At 35.1% G+C, this 27,619-nt stretch overlaps 1 protein-coding gene across 1 annotated transcript in view; it reads left to right on the top strand.

The window, feature by feature from the left end:
* The window catches only part of LOC114046106 (unconventional myosin-XVI-like), a 682,808-nt gene that overhangs the window by 228,322 nt on the left and 426,867 nt on the right, over window positions 1-27,619 (top strand). The window contains exons 9-10 of the mRNA XM_027866360.1: window positions 4,982-5,135; window positions 17,417-17,567. Coding sequence (XP_027722161.1) covers window positions 4,982-5,135; window positions 17,417-17,567 — 305 coding nt within the window. The remainder of the gene's footprint in view (window positions 1-4,981; window positions 5,136-17,416; window positions 17,568-27,619) is intronic.

The following is a 27,619-nucleotide window of genomic DNA, read 5'->3' on the forward strand; positions in this document are numbered from 1 at the left end:
TCCCAGAGTTGATAGCTTAGCATTAAAAGTGTTTTCTTAATAGTGGTGCTTGACAGTGTCACAGAGGATGTCAAATAGAAAAAAAATTCTGACACTTGCCAAGGTTCTACAGATGTTCTTGTTTGCCAATTATATTGCACTGATTACACTGAGCCCTGGGTGGGCTACCTGCTGAGATCCACAGTGGCTCAAAAGAAATTGACCTAGATATCAACAAGGGACAAAATACCATGGATGAGAAAGCCATGTCGCCAAGATTAAGATATGCAATTTGGCAACCCATTGAATTAACTCATCGTGACATATATCTCTCAGTTCATTGTAAATCAAAATGAGCTAATATCTAGAATTAAATAGAAAGCAGAAAATGGTCCGGATCACATTTGGAATATTGCACAGAGCTGGCAATCATCTAAATGTTATTCCTTACTCCTAAATCTCACCCAAAACCAATATTTTCCTAGTGATACTGTATGACTGAAAATCATAGAATGCCACAGTTTTGATGGATTTCTAGTACCACCGGTGTATCCACTGCGCCACCTAGCTGACCATGAACGTGTGCAGGGATCCTCTTATCTTTGCTATGCAGTCCCTTAAACCTGTCATCCTACCACTCGCAACTAAACTTTTAGAAAAATACTTCTTGTTTCCACTTTCCCATCATACACATTCATTCTTATTTGGTGTCTAAATCTACATATATTGAAACTGCTCTCTCAGAGATTACCTATTGCCTCTTCCCCCTCTGTACTGTATTACTTGGTGATCTCATCAGCTCCAATGGATTCACATATGGTTCTCATATCTCTCATATGAGCTCATATTGAGCTGTAACATCTTTTTGGACCTCCAGCCTTACATGTCGAACTGTTCTGTTGTTGTTATTGTTGTTGTCTTTGAGTCATTTTTCAGTTGTGTCTGACTCTTCATGCAACCTTTTGGGGTTTTCCTGGCAAAGATACTAGAGTAGTTTGCCATTTCCTTCTCCAGTTCATTTTACAGATGAGGAAATTGAGGCAAAAAGGTTAAGTGACTTGCCCAGGGTCACACAGCTAATAAGTGTCTGAAGCCAGATTTGAGCTCAGGAAGATGTCTTCCTGTCTCCAGGTCTATCACTCTATCCACTGTGCTACCTAGCTGTACCACTGGAATTAACTGTAGACATCTCAAATTCAGCATGTATCAAACTGAATATGTAATTTTTACCTCCAAATTTTCTTCCTTTTCGAACTTTCCTACTACCATTGAGGACACCATGGTTCTCCCAGTCAGCCAGGCTCATAACCTAGGTGTCATCTTCCTTCCTCACTCTGTCTCTCAACCAACCATTACCAATCTGTTGACAAGTCCTATTGATTCTACCTCCACAACATCATATATAATGATTCTCTCTTCTGGTACTGACACATCTGAGTGAAGGCCTTTATCACCTTACACTTTGACTATTTCAGAAGACTTCTTGATTTCCCTGCCTGAATTATCTCTACACTATAGTCAATCTTCCACTCAGCTTTCAGAATGTCCTTCTTGAAGTTACTGGCAATGTTACCTCCCTACACAGTAAACTCCAGTTATGATAATAATAATAATAATAATAATAATAATTTATATAGCACTTATTCTGTGCCAGGATTGTGCTAAGCCCTTTAAACTATTATCCTATTTGATACTAATAACAATACTGTGAGGTGAGTGCTATTATTATCTCCACTTTACAGATGATGAAACTGAGGCAAACAGGTTACATGACTTGCCTAAGGCCATATACCTAGTGAGTGTCTGAGGCCACATCTGAACTCAAGTCTTCCTGATTCTATGCCACCCTACTCTGCCTACCTCTAGCATCAAACATAAAATCTGTTTGGCTTTCAAATCTCTTTATACCCTGGCCTCTTCCTACTTTTTCAGTCTAATTACACTTGACTCTTTTCTATGTTCTCTTCTATCCAGTGACACTGTACTCCTTGCTATTCCTTGAACATAACATTTTATCTTGTGACTCTATGCCTGGAATGCTATATCCCTTGTCTCTACTTCATGGTTCTCATGGTTTCCTTCGAGCATTAGCTAAGACCCCACCTTCTAAAAAAGTCTCTCCTTGTCATCTTTATTCTAGTGTCTTTCTTCTGAGATTACTGCTAATTTATCCTTTGTAAATCTTCTTTATAAGTAATTGTTTTTATGTTGTTTCCCTCATTAGATTGTGAACTTCTTGAGAAAATGGACAATTTTTTTTGCCTTTCTTTGTATGCCCAGCTGCTAGGTGGCACAGTGGATTGAGTGTTGGGCCTGAAGTCAGCTTATTGGGGTTCAAATTTGGCCTCAGATACTTTCTAGCTGTGTGACCCCAGGCAAGCCACTTAACCCTGTTTGCCTCAGTTTCCTCATCTGTCAAATGAGCTGGAGAAGGAAATGGCAAGCCACTGCTGTATGTTTGCCAAGAAAACTCCAAGTGGCATCATGAAGTGTCGGACACAACTGAAAGGACTCAATAACAACATTAACAATATACCCAGCACCTAGTACACTAGATGGAACTTAGCAAAACCTTAGTAATGCTTGTTGACTTGACTTGTCAAATCCATTGTTCTTTTCTCAGTTTTTATCCTCTTCAACCAAGCTGAAACATTTGAGACTGTTCACTACTACTGCACTCCCTTTCTAGATACTCTCCTTCATGGCGTTCTTGTTCTATTCTTTTCTGATTCTCTTCTTTATGCATTTTTTGTTACAACAAAACTGGACTGTAATTGATCCCCTGATTCTTCCCTGCATTTTCCCACCTCTCTTAATTCACTCAGGCTCGCCTCCATGTCTGGAAGATATTTTCATCTCATCTTTTCTTGCTGAAGCTCTTTCCTTAACTCAAAGCTCACCTAAGACATCACTTTTCTATGCTTCTTCCTTGTGTCTTTTATCTAAAGGGAATGACTCCTATGTCAGATTTTCTAAGAATATTTTGTATCATTCCTTTGCCTTTATCACATTCTAGTTAAGGGAGAAAACACATATAGGAGGGCTCCTTTGTGGGGCTTGCTCTGCTAGGCTTTGCATTACCTGAATAAATCTAGATCAGTAGGAAGCCAGGATGGCTTTCAAAAGAAAGAGAGGACTCCAGTGCCTACTCTTTGGTTGGGATCCATTCCCAAGTTTCATATTCTTTTATTCCTTATGTCTGAAGCCCAACTCAAATGTCACCAACCTCTTCTGATTCCCTCAGATGGTGATTATTCCTCTACTTAGATACCATATAACATTATCTTTTTGTACTTAAGTGTTTATAATGTACTTTTTTTTTTTTTTTTTACAAATATTGGTATAAACCTTATCCTCTTACTGGACTGTTTACTCTATGGGAGTTTAAAGGAACCAGGTAATATGCAAATTTTTTCTCTTCCCTAAGCCTTAGCCCATAATAGGTGTTAAATGAGTTGAAATAGCCATTTCCTCTTCAAAAATCTTAACATCCAGTTATCAGGTATTTGTAATAGCATGTCTGCTAGGATATGCCTGTTACTTCTACGCTCAATTTCTTTATCCTAAAGTGAACAATAATAAAAACATGGTACAAAAAACTGTTCTCTTGGTGGCTGCTAAATTTTCCAGCCAAGGACACAAATGCACATAATTTAAATATGCTTATTTGCATTGGTTGTGTTATACTTTGCTCATGGAAACTGAGGATGTCACATTCATTATATCTTTACTTAACACTTATTGTGGATTTTTCTTTTGTGCAACCTGTTAGTTCTTTTTTATTTCATGCTAAAAACTGTAGTTAATGCCTACTGTACCTACTATATTCTTTCCCTGACAAAATCTGTGCACATTTCAACGTCTGCTATTAATTTCTCATTGTATACAGTCCTATTGACATTTCGAATCTGCTAGTAATTTGCCCATGGATTCATTTCTAGTGATATTTCTGATTGATTTTAAAAAAAAAGACAAAAAGAAAGTCATAAAGGAAAAGCTAACCCTTTTGCTTTAAAAGTCCCCTTGATAGGGCTTTACTACTTGGCTTTTGTGCAGGCAATGCTGCTACCCTTCATTTGAGTCACATGAATCAATATGCAATTTACAAGGGAGGGATAGTTTTGTGAAGATGAAATCACCTCAAATTCTTTCAAGCCTCACTTGAACATTCAAAAATGATTACCATTTCATTGATTTCTGTTCTGTGAATATAACTTTTATCTCACTGCTTTTCACTGCAATCAATGTATCATGGGTTGAGAATGTGAACTGCAATTTATTATCTAAGAAAGAGACAAACAAAATTGAGTGCATGTGTCAATGGTTTAATTTCTTTCAAGCTGGCTTGACATGCATTACATGGGAATTCAGTCCAAAAGTGGGCCCCTCTAAGGGGGCCAGTTCAAAACTGGCTTGGGTTGGGATTTGGGGGTACAAGGCTATATGCCCTTCAAAGAGTAGATGTTTCCAAGGGGTGCTAATCAACTATGATTGTTTAACATAAGAGGAGGTGTGTCATATTAAAATGAGGTCTTGAGTATGTGCTTTAGATCATTTATTCCACAGGGCCCAATATTGTCTGCCATCAAAGGAAATACCAACCCCAGTCTTGGGAGTCTGTCTCCACCTAAACCTGAATAGGATAAAATCAATTCAGGCCTGGTTTGGAGTTTGACCAAGATAAGAAGATTCAATGCAATCTCATTATCAGAGATGTCCTTCCTAATAACTTTGGACAGAAGGCTGGCAGGGTGGAACTCTGAGGCTCCAAGACACAGATTACCAAGAGAAATCATTTTTCCCAAGAACAAGATAGATTCATCTTAATGCCAACAATCTTATTTCGTAGCAATGATGAACTTTTGAGACTTTTTTTTAGAGGGTGGGTGTGTTTTATGTTTTAGAAAATTTAACCCTCTTAAATTCATTTAAACAATTATAGGTCAAGAGTTTTAGAGAGTATCTTCCCTCTTTCCCTGATTTCTTTATATTTATATCATAGATATTGCAGCTTCTGAATTTATTAAGGAAATATTACTGAAAGCAGAAACTGTCTGGGAAGAAAAAATGAAAGAGCCCTTATCTGTTCCTTCTTCATCTCAAGAGGAGCCATATGAAGAGATCATCCATGATTTACCAGCACTTTCCAATAAACTGTAAGTGCCTTCATTTTTAAAGGTTAGAATGGAATGATAATATCCTTGATACTCAAAAAATGAAAAAGCCTAATATACTTCATTCTCATAGGATCACAGATTAGAGATGGAGCAAGGAAGCCAATGTCCCTGGATGATAGAGTACATGGAAGGGGATAAAGTATAAGAATCCTGGGAAAGTATGGGGCAGGAAAGGGAGAGACAAGTTATGAAGGTCTTTGGAAGCCAGAGGAGTTTATATTTGATTTGGGAAGTAATAGAGAGCCATTTGAGTTAATTGAATGGGGAAGCAGTGACATGGTCACTCCTATGTTTTAGGAAGATCAGTTTGACAGCTGAGTGGAGGATGAATTGGGAGAGACTTGCAGCAAGGAGACTAACCAGAAGGCTATTGTAATAGTCTATGAATGAGATGATGAGGACCTACATGCATCAGGGTGGTTAGATGGTTGCAATGGAAGAGGAAAGAAGGGCAAGCTCTCAGTGAATGGCCTCAGAATTTTCGGAGTGTAGCCAGTATAGGAGTGATAACTTGGTAAAGAAGTAATATGCCTAGCACACGAGTGTCAGGAAAATATTCAGACTACTCTTATCTAGCATTGGTCAGGGGAGGGGAACCTGTGGCCTTGAGGACACATATGCCCCTTAATTTGCAGCCCTTTGACTGAATCCAAACTTCATAAAACAAATCCCCTTAACAAAAAACTTTGTTCTGTAAAACTTGGACTCAATCAAAAGGCTGTGCCCCAGGACCCGGAAGGCCACATGTGTCCTCAAGGCCACAGGTTCCTCACCCCTGGCCTAGGTGGTAATACATTACTATGGGTACTCTTCTCATGGATGGACAACTACTCTCTCTTAAAACTGTATCATGTGTCAACTCAGTGGGAAGCCTCTAGTTTAATGATCTAGGAATCTGTCCTTGGCCTTGTGTTAATTAACATTTTTATCACTGACTTGAATGAAGAAATAGGTGGTATGTTTATTACACTTACACATGACATTTATCTAAAAGAAGTGACCAAAACATTGGATAATAGAATTAAAATACAAGAAAAATTCAATAGGCTAGAAAAAAAGTGAAGAATCTAGTAAGATGAAATATAAGTGTGAAATAATAGGATCTTAGAGAACAAGCTGAATGACACCTCAGATGCCATTTAATATGACCCCCTCATTTTACAGATGATTAAAATGACTTGACCAAGGTTATACAGGGAAGAAGTCACAGTGGCAAGATTTGAACTTGAGTCTTCTAACTTCAAAGCTAGTACTCTTTCCCCTCTACCACTTTCTACCGGATTCAAATCACCTACACAAGATCTATGATGCTTGTAATGGAAGTAAAATAGAAGGGACCAATTAGATAGGAATTTTGAATCAAGCTTGTGGTAAAAGGAGAACAGCACTGTACTTGGAATTATACTTGGAATGTACTTGGAATTGGTCACCTTGAGCAAATCACTTTATTAATCCTTGGTTTCTTTATCTTTAAAACAGAGATGCTAATACACTACTTACTTTTATAAATTCATTGTGAAAAAAGGAAACTTTGTTAACATTACTGTGCTATGTCTATATGAATAATTATTTTCTCTAATTTTACTTATTGGAATTTTATTTCTATCAACATATATCAATTTCCATTAATAGTATTTCCTCAATAACAACAAGATTTGACAACTAATTGGGGAAATGAATGAAAGAAAAGAATCTATGTGTAGCAAGGGAAGATAGTGGTGCCATCGATTAGGGAAACATTAAAGAGGCAGTGATCCACTTTGGAAGAGATGTCAAGTTTGCTTTTGGACATGCGATGTGTGAGATGTTCAGAAACCTAGGGAGATTTAGCATGATGTTAAAAAATGAGACTGGAGTTACAGAGAGAAATTGGTGAGGAAGCTATAGGTTTGCATCTTTTGTGCATAATGGTTCCTATTTGAAGCCACTGGGGTAGACAGAAGAGAAGGCCAAGGAAAAAAAAACCCTAGGGGTTATCCAGATTTATGAAGTGGTGGGAGTATGGGTCAGCAAGTAAGCCAAAGTAGGTACAGTTAGTCAGAGGGCAACTGGATGCCCACTGGGTAGCGGAGCAATTAGATGGCTCAGTGGATATTGCATTGGGTCTGGAAGGAGAAAGACCTGAGGTCAAATCCAGCTTCAGATACTTAGTAGATGTGTGACCCTGGGCAAGTCACTAAACCTTTGTTTGCCTTAATCCACTGGAGAAGGAAATGGCAAACCAGTTCAGTATGTTTGCCAAGAAAACATCATGGACAGTATTAATGTGCTATGATCCACAGGGGCACAAAGAATTGGACACAACTGAATGGCTGATTGACAACAAACGTAAGTAGGGGTCAGCAAGTAAGCCAGAATAGGTACAGGTGGTCAGTAAGAAAAAAAAAAAAGAGAGAACTCTGAGAGTGCAAGGTCATGAAAGTCAATATGTACAAAATCCTTTGAATCTGTCCCCTCATTTCTATAACTATTGTTGCTGAGTAATTTTCCAGTCATGTCCAACTCTTTGTAAGCCCATTTGGGGTTTTCTTAGCAAAAATACTGGAGTGGTTTGTCATTTCTTTTTTTAGCTCATTTTATATATCTGGGGAAACTGAGGCAGAGTTAAGTGACTCACCTAGGGTCACACAGATACCAAGTGTCTGAGGCCAGATTTGAACTAGGGAAGACAAGACTTCCTGACACCAGGCCCAGCTCTCTATCCAGTGTACTACCTAGCTGCCCGCTGCCATAATTAAGTCTGTGTTTGCCACTTTTTTGTGTGTTATTATGGTAATCCAATTGGTCTCTATATATTTTATGTCTCCCTAGTCTATATTCTGCTGGCAGAGGTATCTGCATGCTTGAGTACCTCCATCAGTTCTCTACTTTATTAGCATTAAGTCCCAATTCTTTTATAATCTACCCCCTACTTACTTTCATGATTTTATTTCCTAGTACCCTTCTTTAAAAACCCTATACTATAGCTCAAGATGACTACTTCTTACTTCCTACCTTTTCTCAATCTATTCTTTCTACCTAGAATACTTTTGCCCTCTTCCGTCTCTGCACTCCACCAAAAAAAGAAAAGAGTCTGGATAAATCATAGATTGACTATGTAAAAGTACACGATATTGTTTTTCAGTCATTTCAGTTGTATTCAACTCTTCATGACCTTATTTTGGGCTTTCTTGACAAAGACACTTCTAAAATATTTTAAAGGAATACAATTTAAATATAAAATATTGTGAAATTTCTTTTTTCAGTTATGGTAATAAATTTCTTTTATTACCTAAAATATGAAATTAGGAAGTCTTCCAACTATCTTTGATGACTATGCTTTACTCATACGTAAATTCAAAATAATTGCCTATATGATGAGGTAGTGTCATTTTTAACACAGAGAGGACCCTTGGTTTATTTTTCACATAGGGAAAAATGGACATGAAACAACCAAGTTCCTCCTTGGGAGGAGCTCACACATAAAGGCATACACAACCTTCCTCTCATGCATAATTTGTGTATTAGAGAATAGGTTAAAAGGAGAAGGAGGAGCAACAAAGGAAGGAAAAAAATGTGGAAGACTTAGAGAAGTCTTAGAAATAATAGTTTCAAGACCTTTGACCTTGAAAAATTACATATAATAAAAAGGATGAAAGAACAAAATCAGTATTTAAAATGCTGACTCAGAAATGCCATTTTGAAGTAACGATTAAAATTAATAAAGAAACATGTTTCTTTTGGAGTTACAAGATGAGTCACCAAACACATGGACTTTACAAGTCTAAAGAATTCCTATTTATCAGAAACACTGGTTTGAAAATGAAGATGCATTTTTTTCCTCAAATCAATGCCTCTTCAGTTTTGTTTTGGTTTTTGGTGAATGATCAAGTATTCAATTTGTTCTACATATGATTTATTAATATGTTCCGGCATATCTTTGTTTCAATAATATTGGTTAATTGGTTAATGGGAGTAAGATGTGAACAAAGTAGTCGATGGCATATATCTGCTCAGATAATGTAAGGGTTTATTTCTATATTTTGCTGATCTTATGAGGAAACATTGTATTTAGTCAATATTGTTGTTGTTGTTCAGTTGTTCAGTCATATCTGATGCCAATAGTGTTTATGGGGTTTTCTTGGCAAAGATTCTGGAGTGGTCTGCCATTTCCCTCTCCGATGGATTAAGGCAAACAGAGGTTAAGTGACTTGTCTAGGGTCACACAATTAATAAGTGTCTGAAGCTGGATTTGAACTCAGGTCTTCCTGACTCCAGCCCCAGCACTGTATCCACTGAGCCTATATAGCAAGCTCTAATTATTTTCACTGATGTGAAATAATCAACACAAATTACAATTCATCTTTAACTTAAAATATTAGAGAGATGCCTAAGTCTCAGAAGACTAGGTGACTTTTCCATGGTCATAGTAGGAAATATTAGATGGAGGATTTAGACCTAGAAATTTCCTAATTCCAAATCTAATGTTCTATTCACCACACTCAGCTACCTCTCAAATGTTGGATTTTTGAACAATAATTATATTAAGTTGGCAAGTGCTTAAGATTTTTAAAGAAATACACATTGTAACATCTTGCCCCTTGTTCCTACACTGATGAAAAGTTTATTTGATTACAGAGAGAGATATGAAAAATTTATTACTGATTCAATAATGATTATACTGAAGTAGCTCTAAAGTCTTATTCAAATACAGAAAAAGTTTAAGTGATTTAAAAGCTTACAAACAAAAACATTTTTTTACTTATTTTATATCTCAATCTGATAAGTATTCATTAGGCACCCACAGTACGCCAGATATTGTGCTAAGTTTAGGGGGTACAAAAATAAAAAGGGGATTGTCCTTTCCTTCAACGAGTTTACAATCCATTAGGGGAAAAAATATATACATATATAAGTTACGCAAAATATATCCAAAGAACTTTTGGGAGGGAAGGCACTAGGAATTGAAGAGGGGATCAGGAAAAGTTTCATGTAGATCATAGTTATGTAGTTGAGTCTTGAAGGAAAAAAAGAGAGAATCCAAAGAACAGATTTGAGGTGGGAAGTACATTCCAGATTTGGGGGGATGGCCATTATAAAGGCACAGAGATGGGAAATTCAGTATGAGAGAAACAGCAAGAAAGACAGTTTGGCTGGACTTAATGAGCCCAAACTCTCTCATTTGGGTACTCATCCCCTTCACGGGGGGGGGGGGGGGATATTGAAATATCAAAAGCCTGTGATGATGAACTGAGATGTATCCTAAGAGCATCTTATACTTCAGGAATAGATTTCTTGAAATTCAGAAAATACAGGAATTACAAGAAGACAAAATAATGAAAGAACTTGCTGTAAATAGTCAACAATAAACAAAAAAAGTCAAAACAATTTAATGTTAGAGAGTTGTAGAAAGACAGACTTTGTGATAGTGAAGTGATCCCTTTTTTTTTTCTATCTCTTATACATTTCTCAAGTCAGCCGCATTCAATAGTCTAGTAATCATTTATGCTATTTTTTTCAGGGCTAAATTCTGAAAAAATTAACCCTGGCCTACCTGAAAGAAGTTTCATCTTATATAGCTCTCTTTCTGGCTGTCTCCTTCCTCTAAACCTCCCACTACTTTCCATATTGTATTCCAGTGCAAACTTTCTAATTATTATTCAATGCAGAAAAATGGAAGTAGTCATCATCAGTAACATGATCTTGTCACTCGTTCAAGAATGATTAGGCAAAGTCCTGGCTGCAAGCTGAGCAGAAATATCGTATTGAGCTTGGCTTTACTTTGGTTGTCTCCCATATTTCAATGCCTTCAAAATTCCCAAGGAAAATCAGTATTTGTGTTTAAATATTAAATACTTGAATTCATCCATGCTTCTCTGTGAATTTAAACAGGAAAAATGACTATGGGCTTTTTAAATAACAACAACAATAAAAATAATAATAATCTGGCCTTTTATAGAATTTTCTCTGCATTATTGTCGTTAATTTCCCTAGAATATTATTATCCCCTTTAAGTTGACATGCCCATGATCATACAACTAGCTTGTGATGGAGCAGAAAGAGGATTCAAACCCAGGTCTTTCCTGATCCTAATTCTCTTGCTTTTTCCACTATGCTGTTTCCCTAAGTGAGACTGTAATCTGCTTGTAAAGAAGAAAAATTCTTGGTTTAGTCAGGTACAATTGTGCTCCTATAGTTGTTTTCCTTGCTGCCTCCAGCTTGTCATTGGCAATTCTTGATAGTTGTATGAAACAGTTGTTCTTCTAAATGTAGCATTGACCCAGAATGACCTACGGTTTTTCAAAATCAAAACAACTTCAGTCTACTCAACTGCAGTGAAATGGCATCAGCTGAGATAAATTCCAGCAGGGCTCACAACCTTGGAGTCTGCATACTTATTTGAAAACTATTGTGCCACTGTTATAATGGTTAGGGAGGCTGCAGCTGGCTGTGTGCAGGCTTTGGATTTTATTACTAGGTCCTGAGGGATTTGTGGGACTAAGTGTCATCCTGCAAATAAACAGACACATTTCCATTATACTCCTTATGCATATCTATTAAAATTCTCCTGCTGTTGCCTAACAGATGACTTTTCTGGAACCAGAAGCAGGAACTTAAGGGAAAAAAATTTACTGAGAAGCACTTCTACAGAATTGCCAGGGCTTAATATTTGAAAAAGAAAATCTCTTTTTTTTTTTTTTTACAAACATTTTCTCTTAAGACTAAGTTTGGGCCTCGAAGTAGCATCTCATCATTTCTGTTCGAGTTACTGAAAACAGTACCAGATAGACCTCAGAACTTTGAAGCCTGGATAAAGCACAAAAGCTAACTAAGCAGGTTGAGCCCCAAGGGTGCAGTCAAAGGATGTTGTTTGTCATTGCTTCTACTTACGCTGACAAGTGTTGATTTGAAAAAAAAAAATGGGAAAGTCATGTGTCTTTAAAGTAAAGGAGAGACAGAGACTGGGAGAGGTAGATACACACACACACACACAGATAGAGAGAGAGAGGAAGGCTACAGCTTTGTATCAGTAGGTACCACTGGGCTACTGTGTATATCTCCCATTTATCTGCCCATTTGTGAGTGAGCCAGTATCCTCAGGTTTATTGACTGTCCTACTATGTAATCCAGGCAGCATCATGCTATATAGATGGCCCTCACAATGCTCTGTTCTCTTTGCTTTCTTGAGGACTCTATAACTGGATTATCACACAAGAAAGGAATTTCCTCTGGATTTGTTTCCTTTCCTACCCACCCTGTCTACCCTGTTTCAGACAGATGTTCTTTTCTATCTGGAACAGTTTGGGTATATATTTCCATATCTAAAATTACTAAATTACAGCTTCTTCTTCTAAATAAATGTGGTGATATTATTAATTCAAGTCTAAATGAGAATTTATGAATCATATTTGAGAGATTTTCTTACTAATAGAATATTAGATTCTTATTCTAGAGATCTATTTCCTTTCATAAGTAATACATTTATTAATTGAGGATAGAAGGACCAGATTAAATATTGGAGACTTACTTTTAACAATAGAAGGTTTGTGTGTTACCCAGAGTCTTTCTCTGAAAAAAAAAAAAAAAAACAAAATGTAGATAATTTTATGTCTTGCCTATGACTACTAGATACTTACTTGAGGACCAGAATCTATATCATATGGATTCAGACCTGGATCATCCTCATTTGGGCACCAACTGTTCAACTGTCCATCTGCAATTTGCAATTTGTTTTTCCCATCTTAGTACCGTCTTACTCCATCAATACAGATGAGTAGAACAAGTGCTAGCTTAGGATTCAAAGTATCTAATCTATGTCTCTTGCTACCTGTGTGACTTCAGGCAAACCACTTCGATTCTGAAGGCCTCAATTTTCTCATCCATAAAATGAGGGGGTGGTGGTGGTTTGAACTCAATGACCCCTACAATCTTTTCTAGCTCTAAACCTCTCACCTACAATCTTTTGAACTAGTGGAAAGGCCCTTCTATGGGCCCAACTGCTCAAATCTTCCTAACTCATATTTTTTTTTCCTAGGGAATGCAACAAGTCCCAAGCTATTGCTGTGTGATTATTGTCTTTGTAGGATCCTGGCCTTTCTATGGGGCTGTGTTTACTAGTGGATTTTCTTTAGGTTGACTATACAACAGTCCTATACTATGTGCTTTCCAAAACAATATGTATGCTTCCTGTATTTGGGCTTTGCCTTGAATTAGTTAACAAGCCCAAATATATTTTAAAGGTTATTTGCAGCTATCTGGTAGTACTTAAAGAGATGCTTAGATTTTTATTTTAAAATGCTGAAAACTTTTTGGCCTGATTTTCTATTTCGTTACTAGTTTATACATTTAAATTGGTATTTATTTTTTTTAAAGGCCCAATATCATTCTCCCCTTTTTACTATTTCCATTTAAATTTCAATTCAAACCTCTCTAATGTCACACACAGTTTTTCAGTAATTCTTGAATTTCACTCTGCCAGCTGTTCTGATCCTGTTTTTTTCAGCTGGAGAAAGGCACCAAAGGCTAATTGAATTCCTTTCAGTAAATAAGTGACAGAGTATTCACTTGAGGATTAGAATTCAGAACTACTCTGTCACCCCATTGATTTAACATCCCCACAACTAGCCCTACTGCATGTGTCATGTGAGTTCACATTTGTTCTTTTCATTTTATTTCCAAGACTTACTGTTTTACTCTTTCATCTTTTTGACATTCCATTTCTGTACAATTATCTCAGTCATGATGGGCAATGATTGCTGCTTTTGTTAATTACATTTTATTGCATTTCTGCTTTCCTTTTCAGAAGCAAAATCCTAGCACTTACAGACACATTTGCTCGCATGCCGTACCTCCTATGTTTAGAGAAAAACCAAGTAGAGTTTGAAAATTTAATGCCCCAGGGTACATATTCCCATCTTCCTTCTCCTTTTGCTAGAACAAAGTCTCTTTTTCATACTTCAACCCTTCTAGTATCTTTTCATTAAAAACAACAACAACCACCACCTGGTTTTAAGTATATATAAAATGCTTTTCTAAACTCAAAAGTGCTATATTTAAATTCTATCTATCTATTATTATTATTATTCCCTTTTATTTGACCATGTGAAATCTAAATTCCTCCTGGTCAAGCTCCTTGATAAGGTATTCTGATCCTTCTTCCAAAATTCAGTTTGTGAACACATATCCATTATTACTTATTAGCTTATTAATACACATCATTGATGCTATCTTATTTCCTTCCTCTAGAATGCTATCATTTTTCCCCCTTGCCACCTGTCCAAATACTTTCTTTCTATCAAGACTTACAATGTTTCACTTTCTACATTGAGTATTTCCTACTACCCCTCAGTATAGCTGATCTCCTTTTATAGACTATGAGGAAACTGTAATCTACTTGTCTGAATGCATTAGAGCTAACCTTAAATTATTATAGTACGTGCAATTTTTAATACATAGATGAGCACTTGATTATATAATATTTTAAATTGTCTATTCATTTCTTTTTTAAGATGAACTTGGTTTGTTGGTTAAATATATTACAAGCTGAAAAAATTGATTATACACTCCTGAAGAAAAGGATCTTGGAGATAAATCTTTTATTCTCTATTTCACATATTTACAATAGTATGCATCACGAAGCACAAAATGAATATTTGTTCCATATATTTAAACACACATAAAGTACAAAGTAGTGAATCTTTCAATAATCATGTATTATAATTTTCAACCTCTTAATATGTTAGCTTTGTGTGGTGACAAGCTGTTTGGGGAAAAACCAAAACCAACCAACAAATGAACAAACAACCCCCCCCCCCAAAAAAAAACTTTCAGTTGCTATATTTTGGAAACTTATGAACTCTCAAAGTTTTCAATAAAATATTTAGATATAGCTGAATTCTACCACCAATAATGGATTTTCTCATTTATTTAACATATTATTTTGATTCTGAATCTTAATATTGAAATTTAAGCCAAGTGTGATGTGCATGCCTATAGTCTCTGCTACTGGGAAGATGACATTGGTAGAATAGTTGATCTTAGCAGTTCTGATCTGGATGAAAAACGATGTTGTGTGTGTGCACTAAGTCCAGTATCAATAGGGTGAGCCCTCAGGAGAAGAAATCTAACAGACCTCCTAAGGAGGAGTGAATAGGTGCAGGTGGAAAACTGTACCAATGAGGCAAAATAGGAAGATGAAAGAAAGAAAGAAAGAAAGAAAGAAAGAAAGAAAGAAAGAAAGAAAGAAAGAAAGAAAGAAAGAAAGAAAGAAAGAAAGAAAGAAAGAAAGGAAGGAAGGAAGGAAGAAAGAAAGGAAGGAAGGAAGAAAGAAAGGAAGGAAGGAAGGAAGGAAGGAAGGAAGGAAGGAAGGAAGGAAGGAAGGAAGGAAAAAAGAAAAGTAGGAAGAAAGGAAGGAAAAAAGAAAGAAGAAAAAGAAGAAGAAAAAGAGAAGGAAGGAAAAATGGAAGCAAGGAAGGAAGAAATAGAAAGGAAGGAAAGAAGGAAAGGAGGAAAATTTAAGTATATCTATAATGAAAAAATAGAAAACTTAAGGAGCTATGGCTCATAGCTTTAAGGGAACTTAGATGTCATCCTTGTGGAAACAGAGGCTTGGAAAGGTTAGGTTATTTGCCCAAATACACAGCAAAATGGAAAAAATAGAATTAAAATTCAGAACCTCTGCCTCCAATGTTCTTTTCACTACAAAAAATATCTTTCATTAATTTACTACACTTTTTTCAACATCACAAAGAAAATATAATTACACATTCACAGAATCTTGTAAGATTTGAAATGTTTTAGGGACAGCTAGGTGGCACAGTGGATAGAGCACCAGCCCTGAAGTCAGGAGGAACTGAGTTCAAATCCGGCCTCAGACCAAACACTTGACATGTACTAGCTGTGTGACCTTGGGAAAGTCACTTAATCCTGATTGCCTCACTTAAAAAAAAAAAGAAAAAAGATTTGAAATGTTCTGATAAATATATAATTTATTTTTATATTTATTTTTAATAAAGAAAAATAAATTTTCTTTTTCTCCATCTTCCTACTGTAAAAAGAAAAGAAAGACAAAATCCTCATAAGAAATGTATAAGCAACATGAATTCCAATATAACCTATGAATAAGCAAATACAAATACAAACACAACATGTTTTGTTGTTGTTTAGTCATTTTTTTGGCATGTCTGATTCTTTGTGACCTCCTTTTTGGAGGTTTTTTGGCAAAGATAGTGGAGTGGTTTGCTGTTTCCTTCTCTAGATCATTTGTGTAGATGAGGAAACTGAGACAAACAGAATTAAGTGACTTGCCTAGGGTCACACAGCTAGTAAGTGTCTGAGGCCAGATATACTCAGGTATTTGATAGAGAAGCCACTTCAATTTTTAATCAGAAGATTAGTACAAAAGTAATGGGTTACATAAAATAAATATGTACATTAATTAATTAAATATGTATGCATTACCATTGGGTCATTTAATATGGCAAAGACTTAGCAAAAATAAATTCTGAAATATTTTATTAATAAAGTGTTTTCTTGTATGTTAGACCTTTATGTGATGTTTATTTCTCCTTGGGACAATAAACATGGCAGAATAATGCATTCTGGAAATAAAACCTTTTAGAACCAACAAGAAATATGAGTAGGTTTCTTGTATGAGTTGAAAATGGACAGAAATAATGGAATCTATCCAATTTATAATATTGTCAAACTGAAGTTATAACATTTTTCATTTACTCCCATTGTGGAACTTCATTGTAACCAACGTTTATAATACTGACCTTTATTAAGTAATGTATTTTTTAAAATACAAAATTATTCCATTTATTAGCATAATATAAATAGGTATTACAAGAAATGCATTTTATTTTTCAATTAATTTTATGATCTTGCCTTTATTGAAGTACTTGTAATATATTATCATATTTGAAAATCTAGCTCAGGTTAGTCATTCAACTTTTAAATTGTTTATTGATTTATGTACTTATCATAGTCAAATATAAATTCATGAATATTATCTTTGGGCTGTTTAACTTTCAAAGCTAAAATGAAAATGTAAATTTCCTATTAATATTCTGTTGATTTCAATAACTGATTTCCATAGCAACAAATTTATTGGAATAGTCTTTAGTCCTCCAGCTAATGTCTCATTTTAGAATATGAAGAGCCACCTTTTTTTCTCTGCATAGAATTATAGTTATACAGACTGGTTGTTAGTCATAAATGTTTGGGCTTGTTGGAGAAATTAAAGGATGAATAATTGTCTTCTTGATTCTTTCTTATAGCAGTCCACTGGTGTTACCAATTGCCAAGCAAGACAGTTTACTAGAAAAAGACACCATGTTCAAAGATGCCGCAATAGGCTTAAGTAAGCAGCAGTCTCAAGACAACACCCCTGAAAACATTACAGCAAATGTACCAGCCAAGCTTGAACAGGTATTGTGTTTGTTTTTCTAAGACCAGTAATGATGCCTTCCAAAAGGTTTTTTTTTTTTAACTATAACTATGGAGAGAGAGAGAGAGAGAGAGAGAGAGAGAGAGAGAGAGAGAGGACAGAAACACAGACACAGAGAGGAGACAGAGAGGAGACAGAGACACACAGAATCAGAGAGACAGAGGCAAAGAAATAGAGACAGAGACACACAGAGTCAGAGAGAAGCAGACAGAGAGAGAGACAGAGACAAGGATAAAAATAAAGAGACAGAAATGAAGAGACAGACAGAGACACACAGAGAGAGCCAGAGAAACAGAGAGGCAGAGAGAGACAGAGAGAGAAAGAGAGAGAAACAAAAAGAAAGAAAGAAAGAAAGGGAGAGAGAAAGAGAGAAAGAAAGAAAAAGAAAGAAAGAAAGAAAGAAAGAAAGAAAGAAAGAAAGAAAGAAACAAAGAAAGAGCATGGTGAAGAGAATAGAATTTCTCTTTCAGAACTTGAATTGGTTAGATTTCTGAGTTGATGCTGTTTGGAAATGGGCAAGGTTTTCAGAATAGGAAATGCTTTTCCCTGAAATTGTAATGAAGGTGAGAGAGATATATTACTTTTTATATTCCTCTGGTGTCCTAATTTTTGGTTAGTTGGACCCATGAGAATATGATTTCCTGTATATTTATGTTTATATTTATGTGTGCATGCTTTTAAAAGCATTTTACTCTACTCAGATTCTGAAACCTGCATATTCATATGCTTTAGTTTAGATTCTTATCAACAAATAAATGGAGAAACCTATCCACTTCAGGTTTAACGATGCTACTCCTGCTGTCCTTTTGAATTTTAAAAAACAGTGTCCACTCCTCATCATGGCATTCCTGCTTCGTTAACTCCATCAAGGGAGGAGAGCCCAATAATATTGGTCCTTTGGTCTTGCATTAATTGCACAGTTTGATATATGAGATAAACTATTCACCTGACATCTAGATCCAGAGGTTAGTTCTCTTTATAGCTAGGCTTGGGAGTATAGGATATGAAATTTTCAAAAAAAAATTCTGTAGAAACAAATTCTATTCCAAGGCTTACCCTAGACTCTGGACCATCAACCTTGGTCTTTCTGTCATCTACAAGCCACCTACAGGCCTAACACAAATTTGAAAAGGCATATGAAAAATTTGCTGGGAGGGCCCATACTGGTCTATTACTACATCTTATTATAGGTTAGTTTATCCCCAAGGTAAGGTAGGATATGGAGACATTAGGCAACAATGTTCTGAGTCTCAGAGTAAATCTGTGCAAATGTCCAAGTCGAAGTGCGTTCTCCTTGATAGATCCTTTAGCGTTAAGGGAGCTACATTATTCCTCTCTCCCTCAGAACAAATTATATTCACTTTTCCTCATTAGGGTTCTACCTACTCTTAATTTATTTTGATTGTAAATGCAGACCTACATGTGATTAAAAAAAATCAAAACAATATCAAACATAATTCAGTCCTTAGCAAAGATGCTTCATGTGCCTGAGAAGAAGCAGTATGGGATGGTATAAAGATCCCCTTGTTCCTAGCAGGTATAGCAGTGATAGTTTTCTACCTTCAGTGGCAGAAGAAGGCCCATTTCCAGAAAGCTGACATAGGAGATTTGGGGCAATTATCTCTGAAAATGTTCCCAAGAGTGGAAAGACTAATCCATCAATATGAACTTCATTTAGGTAGGATTGAATGGAATGCAATATGTGAAAGTGATATCAAAAGTATAAATGATGTCTACAAATGTAAAGTGACAGTGCTGCTCTGTAATTATTTTATTATTATTGTTTTATTAATTTTATTAATTAATTTACAAATTTATTAATTTTATTAATTATTTTATTAATTTTGGATTAATTAATTATAACAACTTGGATATTCCTGCTCTAAATCAATAGTTCATTCTTCCTAAACTTTTTTCAAGTTTATACACACACACATATATAATACATATTATTTTGTGATTAATTTTTAATTTCTATCAAGCTTTCTAAACTTTGGGAAATGTTTTTGGTGTTAATATGTAAACATCTTTCAATATATATGCATATTTAGTCTATATAAGCAATTCTCCCCTACAGTTTTATCACATAAATGCTATGTGCAGACTTTCAAAGACAATATATAGGAAATACGTGATATTAACAGAATATATCTATATATGAATAAATAATAAAACATAGGCATCCAGTCTGTTATAGTCAAGGATTTCCTGTCAAATGACTAACAACCAGTTCTGAAAGCTCAGGTGATAATTTGTGTCTTGTAAGCGTAGTTTGTATTATTGACATTTTCCCATTACTTTCTTAAGTTTAGAAATCATCAAAATAATAGATTGAGGCCTGATTTATAGAGTTTGCCAGTTTTTGAGATATAAATATTCACACTGAAAATTGAGCAGTTAGTTTTTTTTTTTGTTTTGTCTTTTTTGGTGAGGCATTCGGGGTTAAGTGACTTGCCCAAGGTCACACAGCTAGCACATGTTAAGTGTTTGGTCTGAGGCTGGATTTGAACTCAGGTCCTTCTGACTTCAGGGCCGTTGCTCTATCCACTGCGCCACCTAGCTGCCCCAAACAGTTAGTTCTTATGAGCCAATAGGAGCTGGCTCTAGCATATCCCTGGTTACAGTTTACAAAGTGAGGTTATCACTCTATATTCTGGCCCCCCTCCTCTTCAGTCTACATTCTCTCCTTTCATGATCCCATCTGTTCCTATGGGTGCAATTATCACCTATACCCAGATAATTCCAGAACCTATATATCCAATCTAGGGCAGCTAGGTGGAGCAATAGATAGAGCACTGGGCCTGGAGTCAAGAAGCCCTGAATTCAAATCTGGCTTCAGACAATAGCTGTGAGACCTTGGGTCAGTCACTTAACCCTGTTTACCTCAGTTTCCTCATCTGTAAAATGAACTGGAGAAGGAAATGGCAAAACACTCAAGCATCTTTATCAAGAAAACCATAAATGGCGTCATGAAAAGTTGGACATGAATGAAACGACTGAACAACAACAACCACAGTTTTACTAGATCAATCATACTTCACAAACCCTACTTCCAGACTTTAACTTTCTGGACTATTCTAGAACTTAAAGTGTCATCTCTTGTTTCCGGGCGTTTGCCTAGGCTGTCCTCTTTTCCTGAAATACACTATCTCCTCTTTTAAGTTTTTTAGAACCTTTATAGTCTTTCAATGTTTAGCTTATACTTCATCTTTCATAAAGCATTCTATGACCCCATCCCACCCCATGCCTTCTGCCCTTTCTTTCTGCCTCTGCTAAATTGTTCTTTGCCTTCTTTATTTTCCCTAGAAAGCTTATGCTGGTTCTCTCATTTACCCTGTCTCTTTAACTTGTATTATATTGCTTTTATCTATGTATATATTGTATTCTTCCATTCCCCTCCCCTCAAATAGAATGTAACTTCCTTAAGCCAGAGATTATAGAACTTTTATTTTTGTCTCTATTCCTTTCATATATCATGTGCTTAATAAACCTTTGCTTCTTCATGGTAACATATCTAGTAAATGAACAAGCTGGGATTAAAAATTGGACTTCTAGCTCCAAGTCCAGTCCTCCTCATGCAATACCAAACTAACATATTTTTTTTAAAAGCAATATAATGGAAAAGTAGAGAAAAGAGAGACTACATTATTTGACAGTTAATGATAAGGTTTATCTACCTACAATTCACACACATATGCATTCACTTATTTGTATTCACACATCTACATAAAAAACAATATTGTTCAATTATTCAGGTGTGTCCAACTTTATGTGACTCCATGGACCATACCATCCATGGGGTTTTCTTGACAAAGCTACCGGAGTGGTTTGGCATTTCTCTAACCACATGTTGTAAATACATGTAAATGTTACATAGATATAAAGATATTTATATGCATTTGCATATATGTGCATGCATGTGGATACCTTGGGTGCATATTTTATTATTTGTATGTATATACAAATACATATGTATATACACAAATGTATATACACATATGTTCAAATATATACATTTACATAAATGTAGTTACAAGTATGTATGTGCATTTATTTGTTTGCTTATTTTTTCCATAGCAACTCTCAGATATCATCTACTCATTTGCTATCTCAAATGAGATAATTTAGATGAAGCACATTGTGAACTTTAAACCAATAAATGAATGTTACTTGTCATTATGATTGTTAAGTCATAAAAGCATTGTGATTTTCAGTTAATCAAACAATAAGCATTTATTAAGCACCTACTATATGCCAGGTCCTATGCTGTGCACAAATACAAAGAATGAAACTGTACCCACTTATGAGGATCTTACATTCTAATGGAGGAAACAATAATTCCATATATATCATAAAAAGAATGAGTATAAAATAATTAAATACAAAGTAGTTTGGGAGGGAGGCACAGAGTTGGTGGAGAAATCAGCAGATGATGTTTGCACTACATCTTGAAGGAAGAAAGGGATTCAGTGAGGCTGAGTTGAGGAAGGAATATACATCAGACATGAAGGATGGTCAGTGCAAGGCATGGAAAGAAGAAATAAATGTGAGGAGGAGGCCAGTTTTGTTGAATCATAATAGGATGATGCTGGGGTGTGATGTTCAATGAGGCTAGAAATAAAGGTTTGGGGAAGATTGTGAAAGGCATTAAAAGCTATGCAGGTTTTTTATTTCCTCATAGAGAAAATAGAGAGCTATTGAAATTGATTAGAATATGTAATAAATCTGTCCTTAAGGAAAACACTTTGGCCACAGTATGTACAATGAGCTGGAGTAGAAAAAAGACTGTTGCAATTACCTAGGTGAGAGATAATGGGAAACCAATCTAAGATGGTAGAGGAGCTGTGAGAGGTATTGCATATACAGAAATAGCAATATTTGACAACTTGATTTGTACTGTCAGGTGAGGAATATTGAAGAACCAAGAATAATGCTGAGGTCATGAACCTAGAAAACTGGAGAAATGGCGGTGCCTTCAGCCAAAATAGTAAAGCTTAGAAGAAGGTGAGTTTTTTTCAGGAAAGATAATGAGTTCAGGTTTTGATAAATAGAATTTTAGATATCTTTAGGATATCCAATTTGAACTGTTCAATAGATAATTGAAGATTCAGGACTGAAGTTCAGAGGAAAAACTGCAGGTGGATCTATAGATCTGTGGGCTATGTGTATAGAGATGATGATTAAACATATAATAGAAGATTACCAAGAAAGAAAGTGCATGGAGAGGAGAGAATTTCTGACATAACCTAGGGGAATATCCAAAGTTAAGAAGTATGATATGGATGATGAGCCAGCGAAACAGACAGAGAAGGAACAGTCATACAGAAAGGGGGAGGGGCATTAAAAAGGAGTCATTTGTAGCCCAGAGAGGAGAAAATACAGTATATGGAAGGAAAAGGAGGCCAATAGTGCTCATTTCAGCAGATAGGTCAAGGGTGAGAACTGATGGAAAAAAAGGATTTGTCCATTAGTATTTAAGAATTATTTGGCCATCTTTCACTTCAATTATTACCAGTAGTTATTCAACAAATCTAACTGGTTTGTCTCACCTTCCTTCTCTCCTTCCTTCATGTCTGGCTCTCCTAAAGCTGTGTGTTCAGTAGATAATAAACCTATCATTATAGAAGTACTAGCAATTTGCTTCTGCCTCTACCAAATGGTGTGATCATAAATAAATTAGATAGCATCTATAAGCTGTATTTTCTTTCACCTATGAAATGAATAAGTTGGGACAGACAATCTAAAAATAAAATTAATTTATCCCAGGGTAGTCTTGTAGTTTAGATATACTTTTTTCCCCAGTCCTTCTGACTTACTTTCCCTCTCAGCCCACCTGGGAGTGCTAGAGTATTATGCCTAGAAGTTCCGGAAAATCATTGACCTAATTTCAACTTTCCAGTCACTGTCTAGAAATTCCCTAAACTTTTAATTCCTTTAATAGGAGTGGAATTGATATGCTTTTCACTTCCAAAATCCTCCTTTTCCATAACAATGGATACTGCCTTTTCCCATAGTTTTGAATGTTGTATAGTTTAAAGAAGTTCATTGGAACATTACAATATTTTACCTTACTATTATATATAATAGTACATCATCATCTTAGCTAACATCTATCTTTCTGTCTACCTATTGCTTTAAGGATTACAAAATTCTTCACAAGTATTGCCTCATTTTGCCCTCACAACAACTTTGAGATGTAAGTGCTATTACTATTTTCATTTTACAGATGAGGAAACTGAAGCAGACCATGCTTAATTGCCTCGTCCAAGGTCATACACATCTATTAAGTGTCTGAGGCCAAATTTGAACTCATGTATACCTGACTCCAGGCCTAGCACTCTATGAGTGAAAGAATGAAAGGAAAAGAACCCAAAGATAGAAAAACAAAATCTCCCCTATAATTTTTCCTTGCCTGAAAGATGAAATCCTTGAGTACTGACCTCCCTGACAGTTTCACTTACCATCTGTGTGACCCTTGGCAAGTCACCTAATCCCCATTTATCTCAGTTTCCTCAACTTTAAAATTGGGATAATAACAGCACTCACCTCACAGGGTTGTTGTTAGGATCAAATGAAATACTATTTGTAAAATGTTTAGCACATTGTCTAGCACATGATAAGCAATATAGTAATGGTTATTCCCTTCCCCTTATATGTAATTAAGAATACTGACATGTAAGCTAATCTTTTTCAGGCTTATTGTCAGTCAACTACCAGTCAGTCACTCAGATAGCATTTATTATAAGTATTAATTATGATGACATCTATTAAAATGTTGTCCTTAAAATGTTATTGATTGACATATCTGTGAAATTGTGGGCAAAACATTTATCTATAATCATTTTCTGGTTCTAGATGAGGCTTTTTGTTGTTTCTCAGGGATATTTGCAGGTTTATATTTGTAACATGGGAATTTGTCAACTATTAGTTAATAAATATTAATTGATTGTGCTTTTCTTGGCACCCAATAGATGCTAAATCTTTTGCTACCTACAGTATATGTTGCAAAATTTCCACCATTTCATTGCTTAAGCTGCAGCACTCAAGTTGTTTGGCGTCCTTAATTGTAACCTTTCTGTACTTTCTGATGGCTAAAGCTGATCTTTAATTACTAACATAAATCTTTCCATTTCTGTAAAAAAACAGTAATTTGTCCTACATATCTTTGTTAACATATTGTGGGTTAAGTTCATGTGGATATCACCATGTAAAGAGCTTTTTGATTTTTCTCTTGGGTGTCATCCATTTAAGAGCTCTTTTCAGAGAAAAATCACTTTTGATTCCTTTTAATAAATCTTTTCAGATAGACTTGCAAAGCTTACTCCTGAATAGCTTTATGCTTGGTATGTCTTTCTTACAGAAGACAAAGGTACTTGTAGGTAATTCCACCTGTAAGTTCAAGTTCAAAGCCTTAACTCCCTATCCTTCCTTGACATATTACTGTTATTATTATGTTTATTATTACTATCATCATCCACTTTGCTTTTCTTATATTTTTAGATGGACTTCAAAAGAAATGGTTTCAAGACAAGTTGCTTCCCTAATGGTCAATAATATAGACCATTGGTGTCAAAGTAAAATTGAAATAGATTCTGCAGGCATATTGACTTACAAAACCACAAATTAACTTCTGTGTGGTAGTATATTTTCATCTTTTGTTAAAGATTTCTCAATTTCAATCTTGTTCAGCCGCACTTGGGAGTTTTGCAGGTGGAAGTCTGTGAGTTTGACAACTCTGATGTAGACCATTTCACGGATGTATAAAATAACTACTTTTTGAAATTGAGTTATAATATTTGGGAGGTAACCCATTTCCTGTAGACAGAAGGACAACTCCACTCAAAGAATTGTAAGGCAATATAAATAACATGTACTTCATCCTATTTGTACATGGTTTGATTTTATTCTCCATATTTTGGAAATTTTTCATTACACTTAGATTGAAAGTTATATAAATTTGGTGTGGTAACATCTCTTTTATAGGTCAATAATTGTCAACATCAATCTTGTCCTTGATGATACTCCAGTTTTCAGGACAATCTATTTATAGAATATGCAGGAACATTTGGGAGTTAATATTTTTAGCATGAAGATTAGTGGTATATGAATTTATAAAGTGTAATGAGTTTCCAGGGCATTGTTTTTGTAGTTATTACTATTTTGCGCCTTTCTCCTAATAGTGAGGTATATGTTTAGTTTCATTTTCCCAGTAATACTTTTTTGTTTGCCATAGTTATGATTGATTATGCATTTTGGCAGTTTGCCTCTAATAATATTTCCTTGATTGTGATCACCAATTTTCCAAAAGGTCAATTTCTTATTTTCGATGGGATAATTTCAATTATGATCTGCTGACTCAAGTTTAATCCTTTCAAATCAAGTGCTATTTTTTATATTATACTTTGGGAAAAAGAAAAAAAAACTGAATTTTTCCTACACAAATTGATCAATTTTTTAGCAGTTATTTAGCAGAATGCTTTCAAAACAGACATTTTACACTAAAAAGCAAAAAGTTCTGAGTATAAGCAGATTCTCTGTCCTGCTTTGAGTTATCTTTAGTGGTATTCCATCCAGTCTGTATTAGAAGTAATCATGGGCTATTTAATTTTTCATTAAGGTATGAAGAGCCATTATTCAGATTTATGTTCATATATTATTAAAAGAGATCACCAGAGTACTTCACATGGTGTTTTTCAAATAGATCATGCATTCATACTCAATGTACTATGTAGATAAGGCTCTCTCAGAGGGAGTATAGAGCTCTTCAGTAGCTGAATTGAATACATTCATTTTAATAGGAAAGTTATTAAGAAGACTTCCAAAAATTGTGGGTTTTGAAAAATATAATTGTTTAAGCCTATATACAGTTATCCCTTCCACATCATATCTTTCCTCATCATGGTTTCAATATATTGTGGGTTGGCATAAGAAATTAAATGGGAATTTTGGGGGAGCTTTGTGGAAGCTACAAATGAAACGTGAAGGTCAGCAGACACCATAGAAAAAGTTTAGTTTATAGCATTATATAATGTCAACATATTTTATCTTTAAATACCATAATAATTCAGACTTCTTCTCCGGTATGAAGGGAGGGCTAGAAAATTTTACGTGGATTTTCCAGATCATGGGCATGCTGTACCCCTAACCCCTGTGATATAGAAGGGAGAACTGTATATCTATGTATACAGATAGATAGACAGATAGGTCATGAGTTTTGGCAATTTGCCCTTAATGATATTAATAATATTATTAACTAATAAATATTTAATAATATTTAATCATGCAATACCTCTAATTTATATGTATATATCTACATGTCTCTAGATACATATATTATATATTTATATAATAGACATTAATTGATGCTTGTTGATTGGAGACAAAGTCTCTTGATCATTTAATGATATATAGGATAAAGCTAATGATACTTGCTGTATGGTCTATAAATAAATAAATATAAATATCTATAACTATATCTATATCTATATATATCCATATATATATATATTTATATATATTTATAGACCATACAGAAAGTATGGTCATTACTCATTACACTATATATATATATATATATATATATATGTATGTATATAATGCTCCAGACTAAAAAATAAATGATGACTATCAGTATTAGTCTGCTAAGAGTTTCATCTATTGTTAACGTCTAAGAAAAGAACAAAAGATATGTTTAATATAATTATCACCTCTTCTGTTTTTTCCCCTACTTCTCTCCATCCTAGTTGCTGTATCTCCATTTCTTCTCCACTGATTCTTCCTTTTTCATTTTTTTCTGTTACCTTTTTTTCCTTTTTGCTACTTTCTTATGTCTCATCTGCCATATCTATGCATCTCTATCTCTTCATCTCTCCTGGTATTTTTTAATGTCCCTTGTCCCTCATTACCATAGAACAGGAGTAAGAAAATTACTGCTGTAATGGCAAATCCAGCCCACTGTCTGTTTGTTTTGTTTTTTTTTAATGTCCTTTCTTAGGGGTATACAAAAACAGTTAGTGTGCCAGGTTTGGCCTGT

This window comes from Vombatus ursinus, unplaced genomic scaffold (genome assembly GCF_900497805.2).
Source record: "Vombatus ursinus unplaced genomic scaffold, bare-nosed wombat genome assembly UNPS02014781.1, whole genome shotgun sequence".
In the NCBI taxonomy this organism is placed as follows: domain Eukaryota; kingdom Metazoa; phylum Chordata; class Mammalia; order Diprotodontia; family Vombatidae; genus Vombatus; species Vombatus ursinus.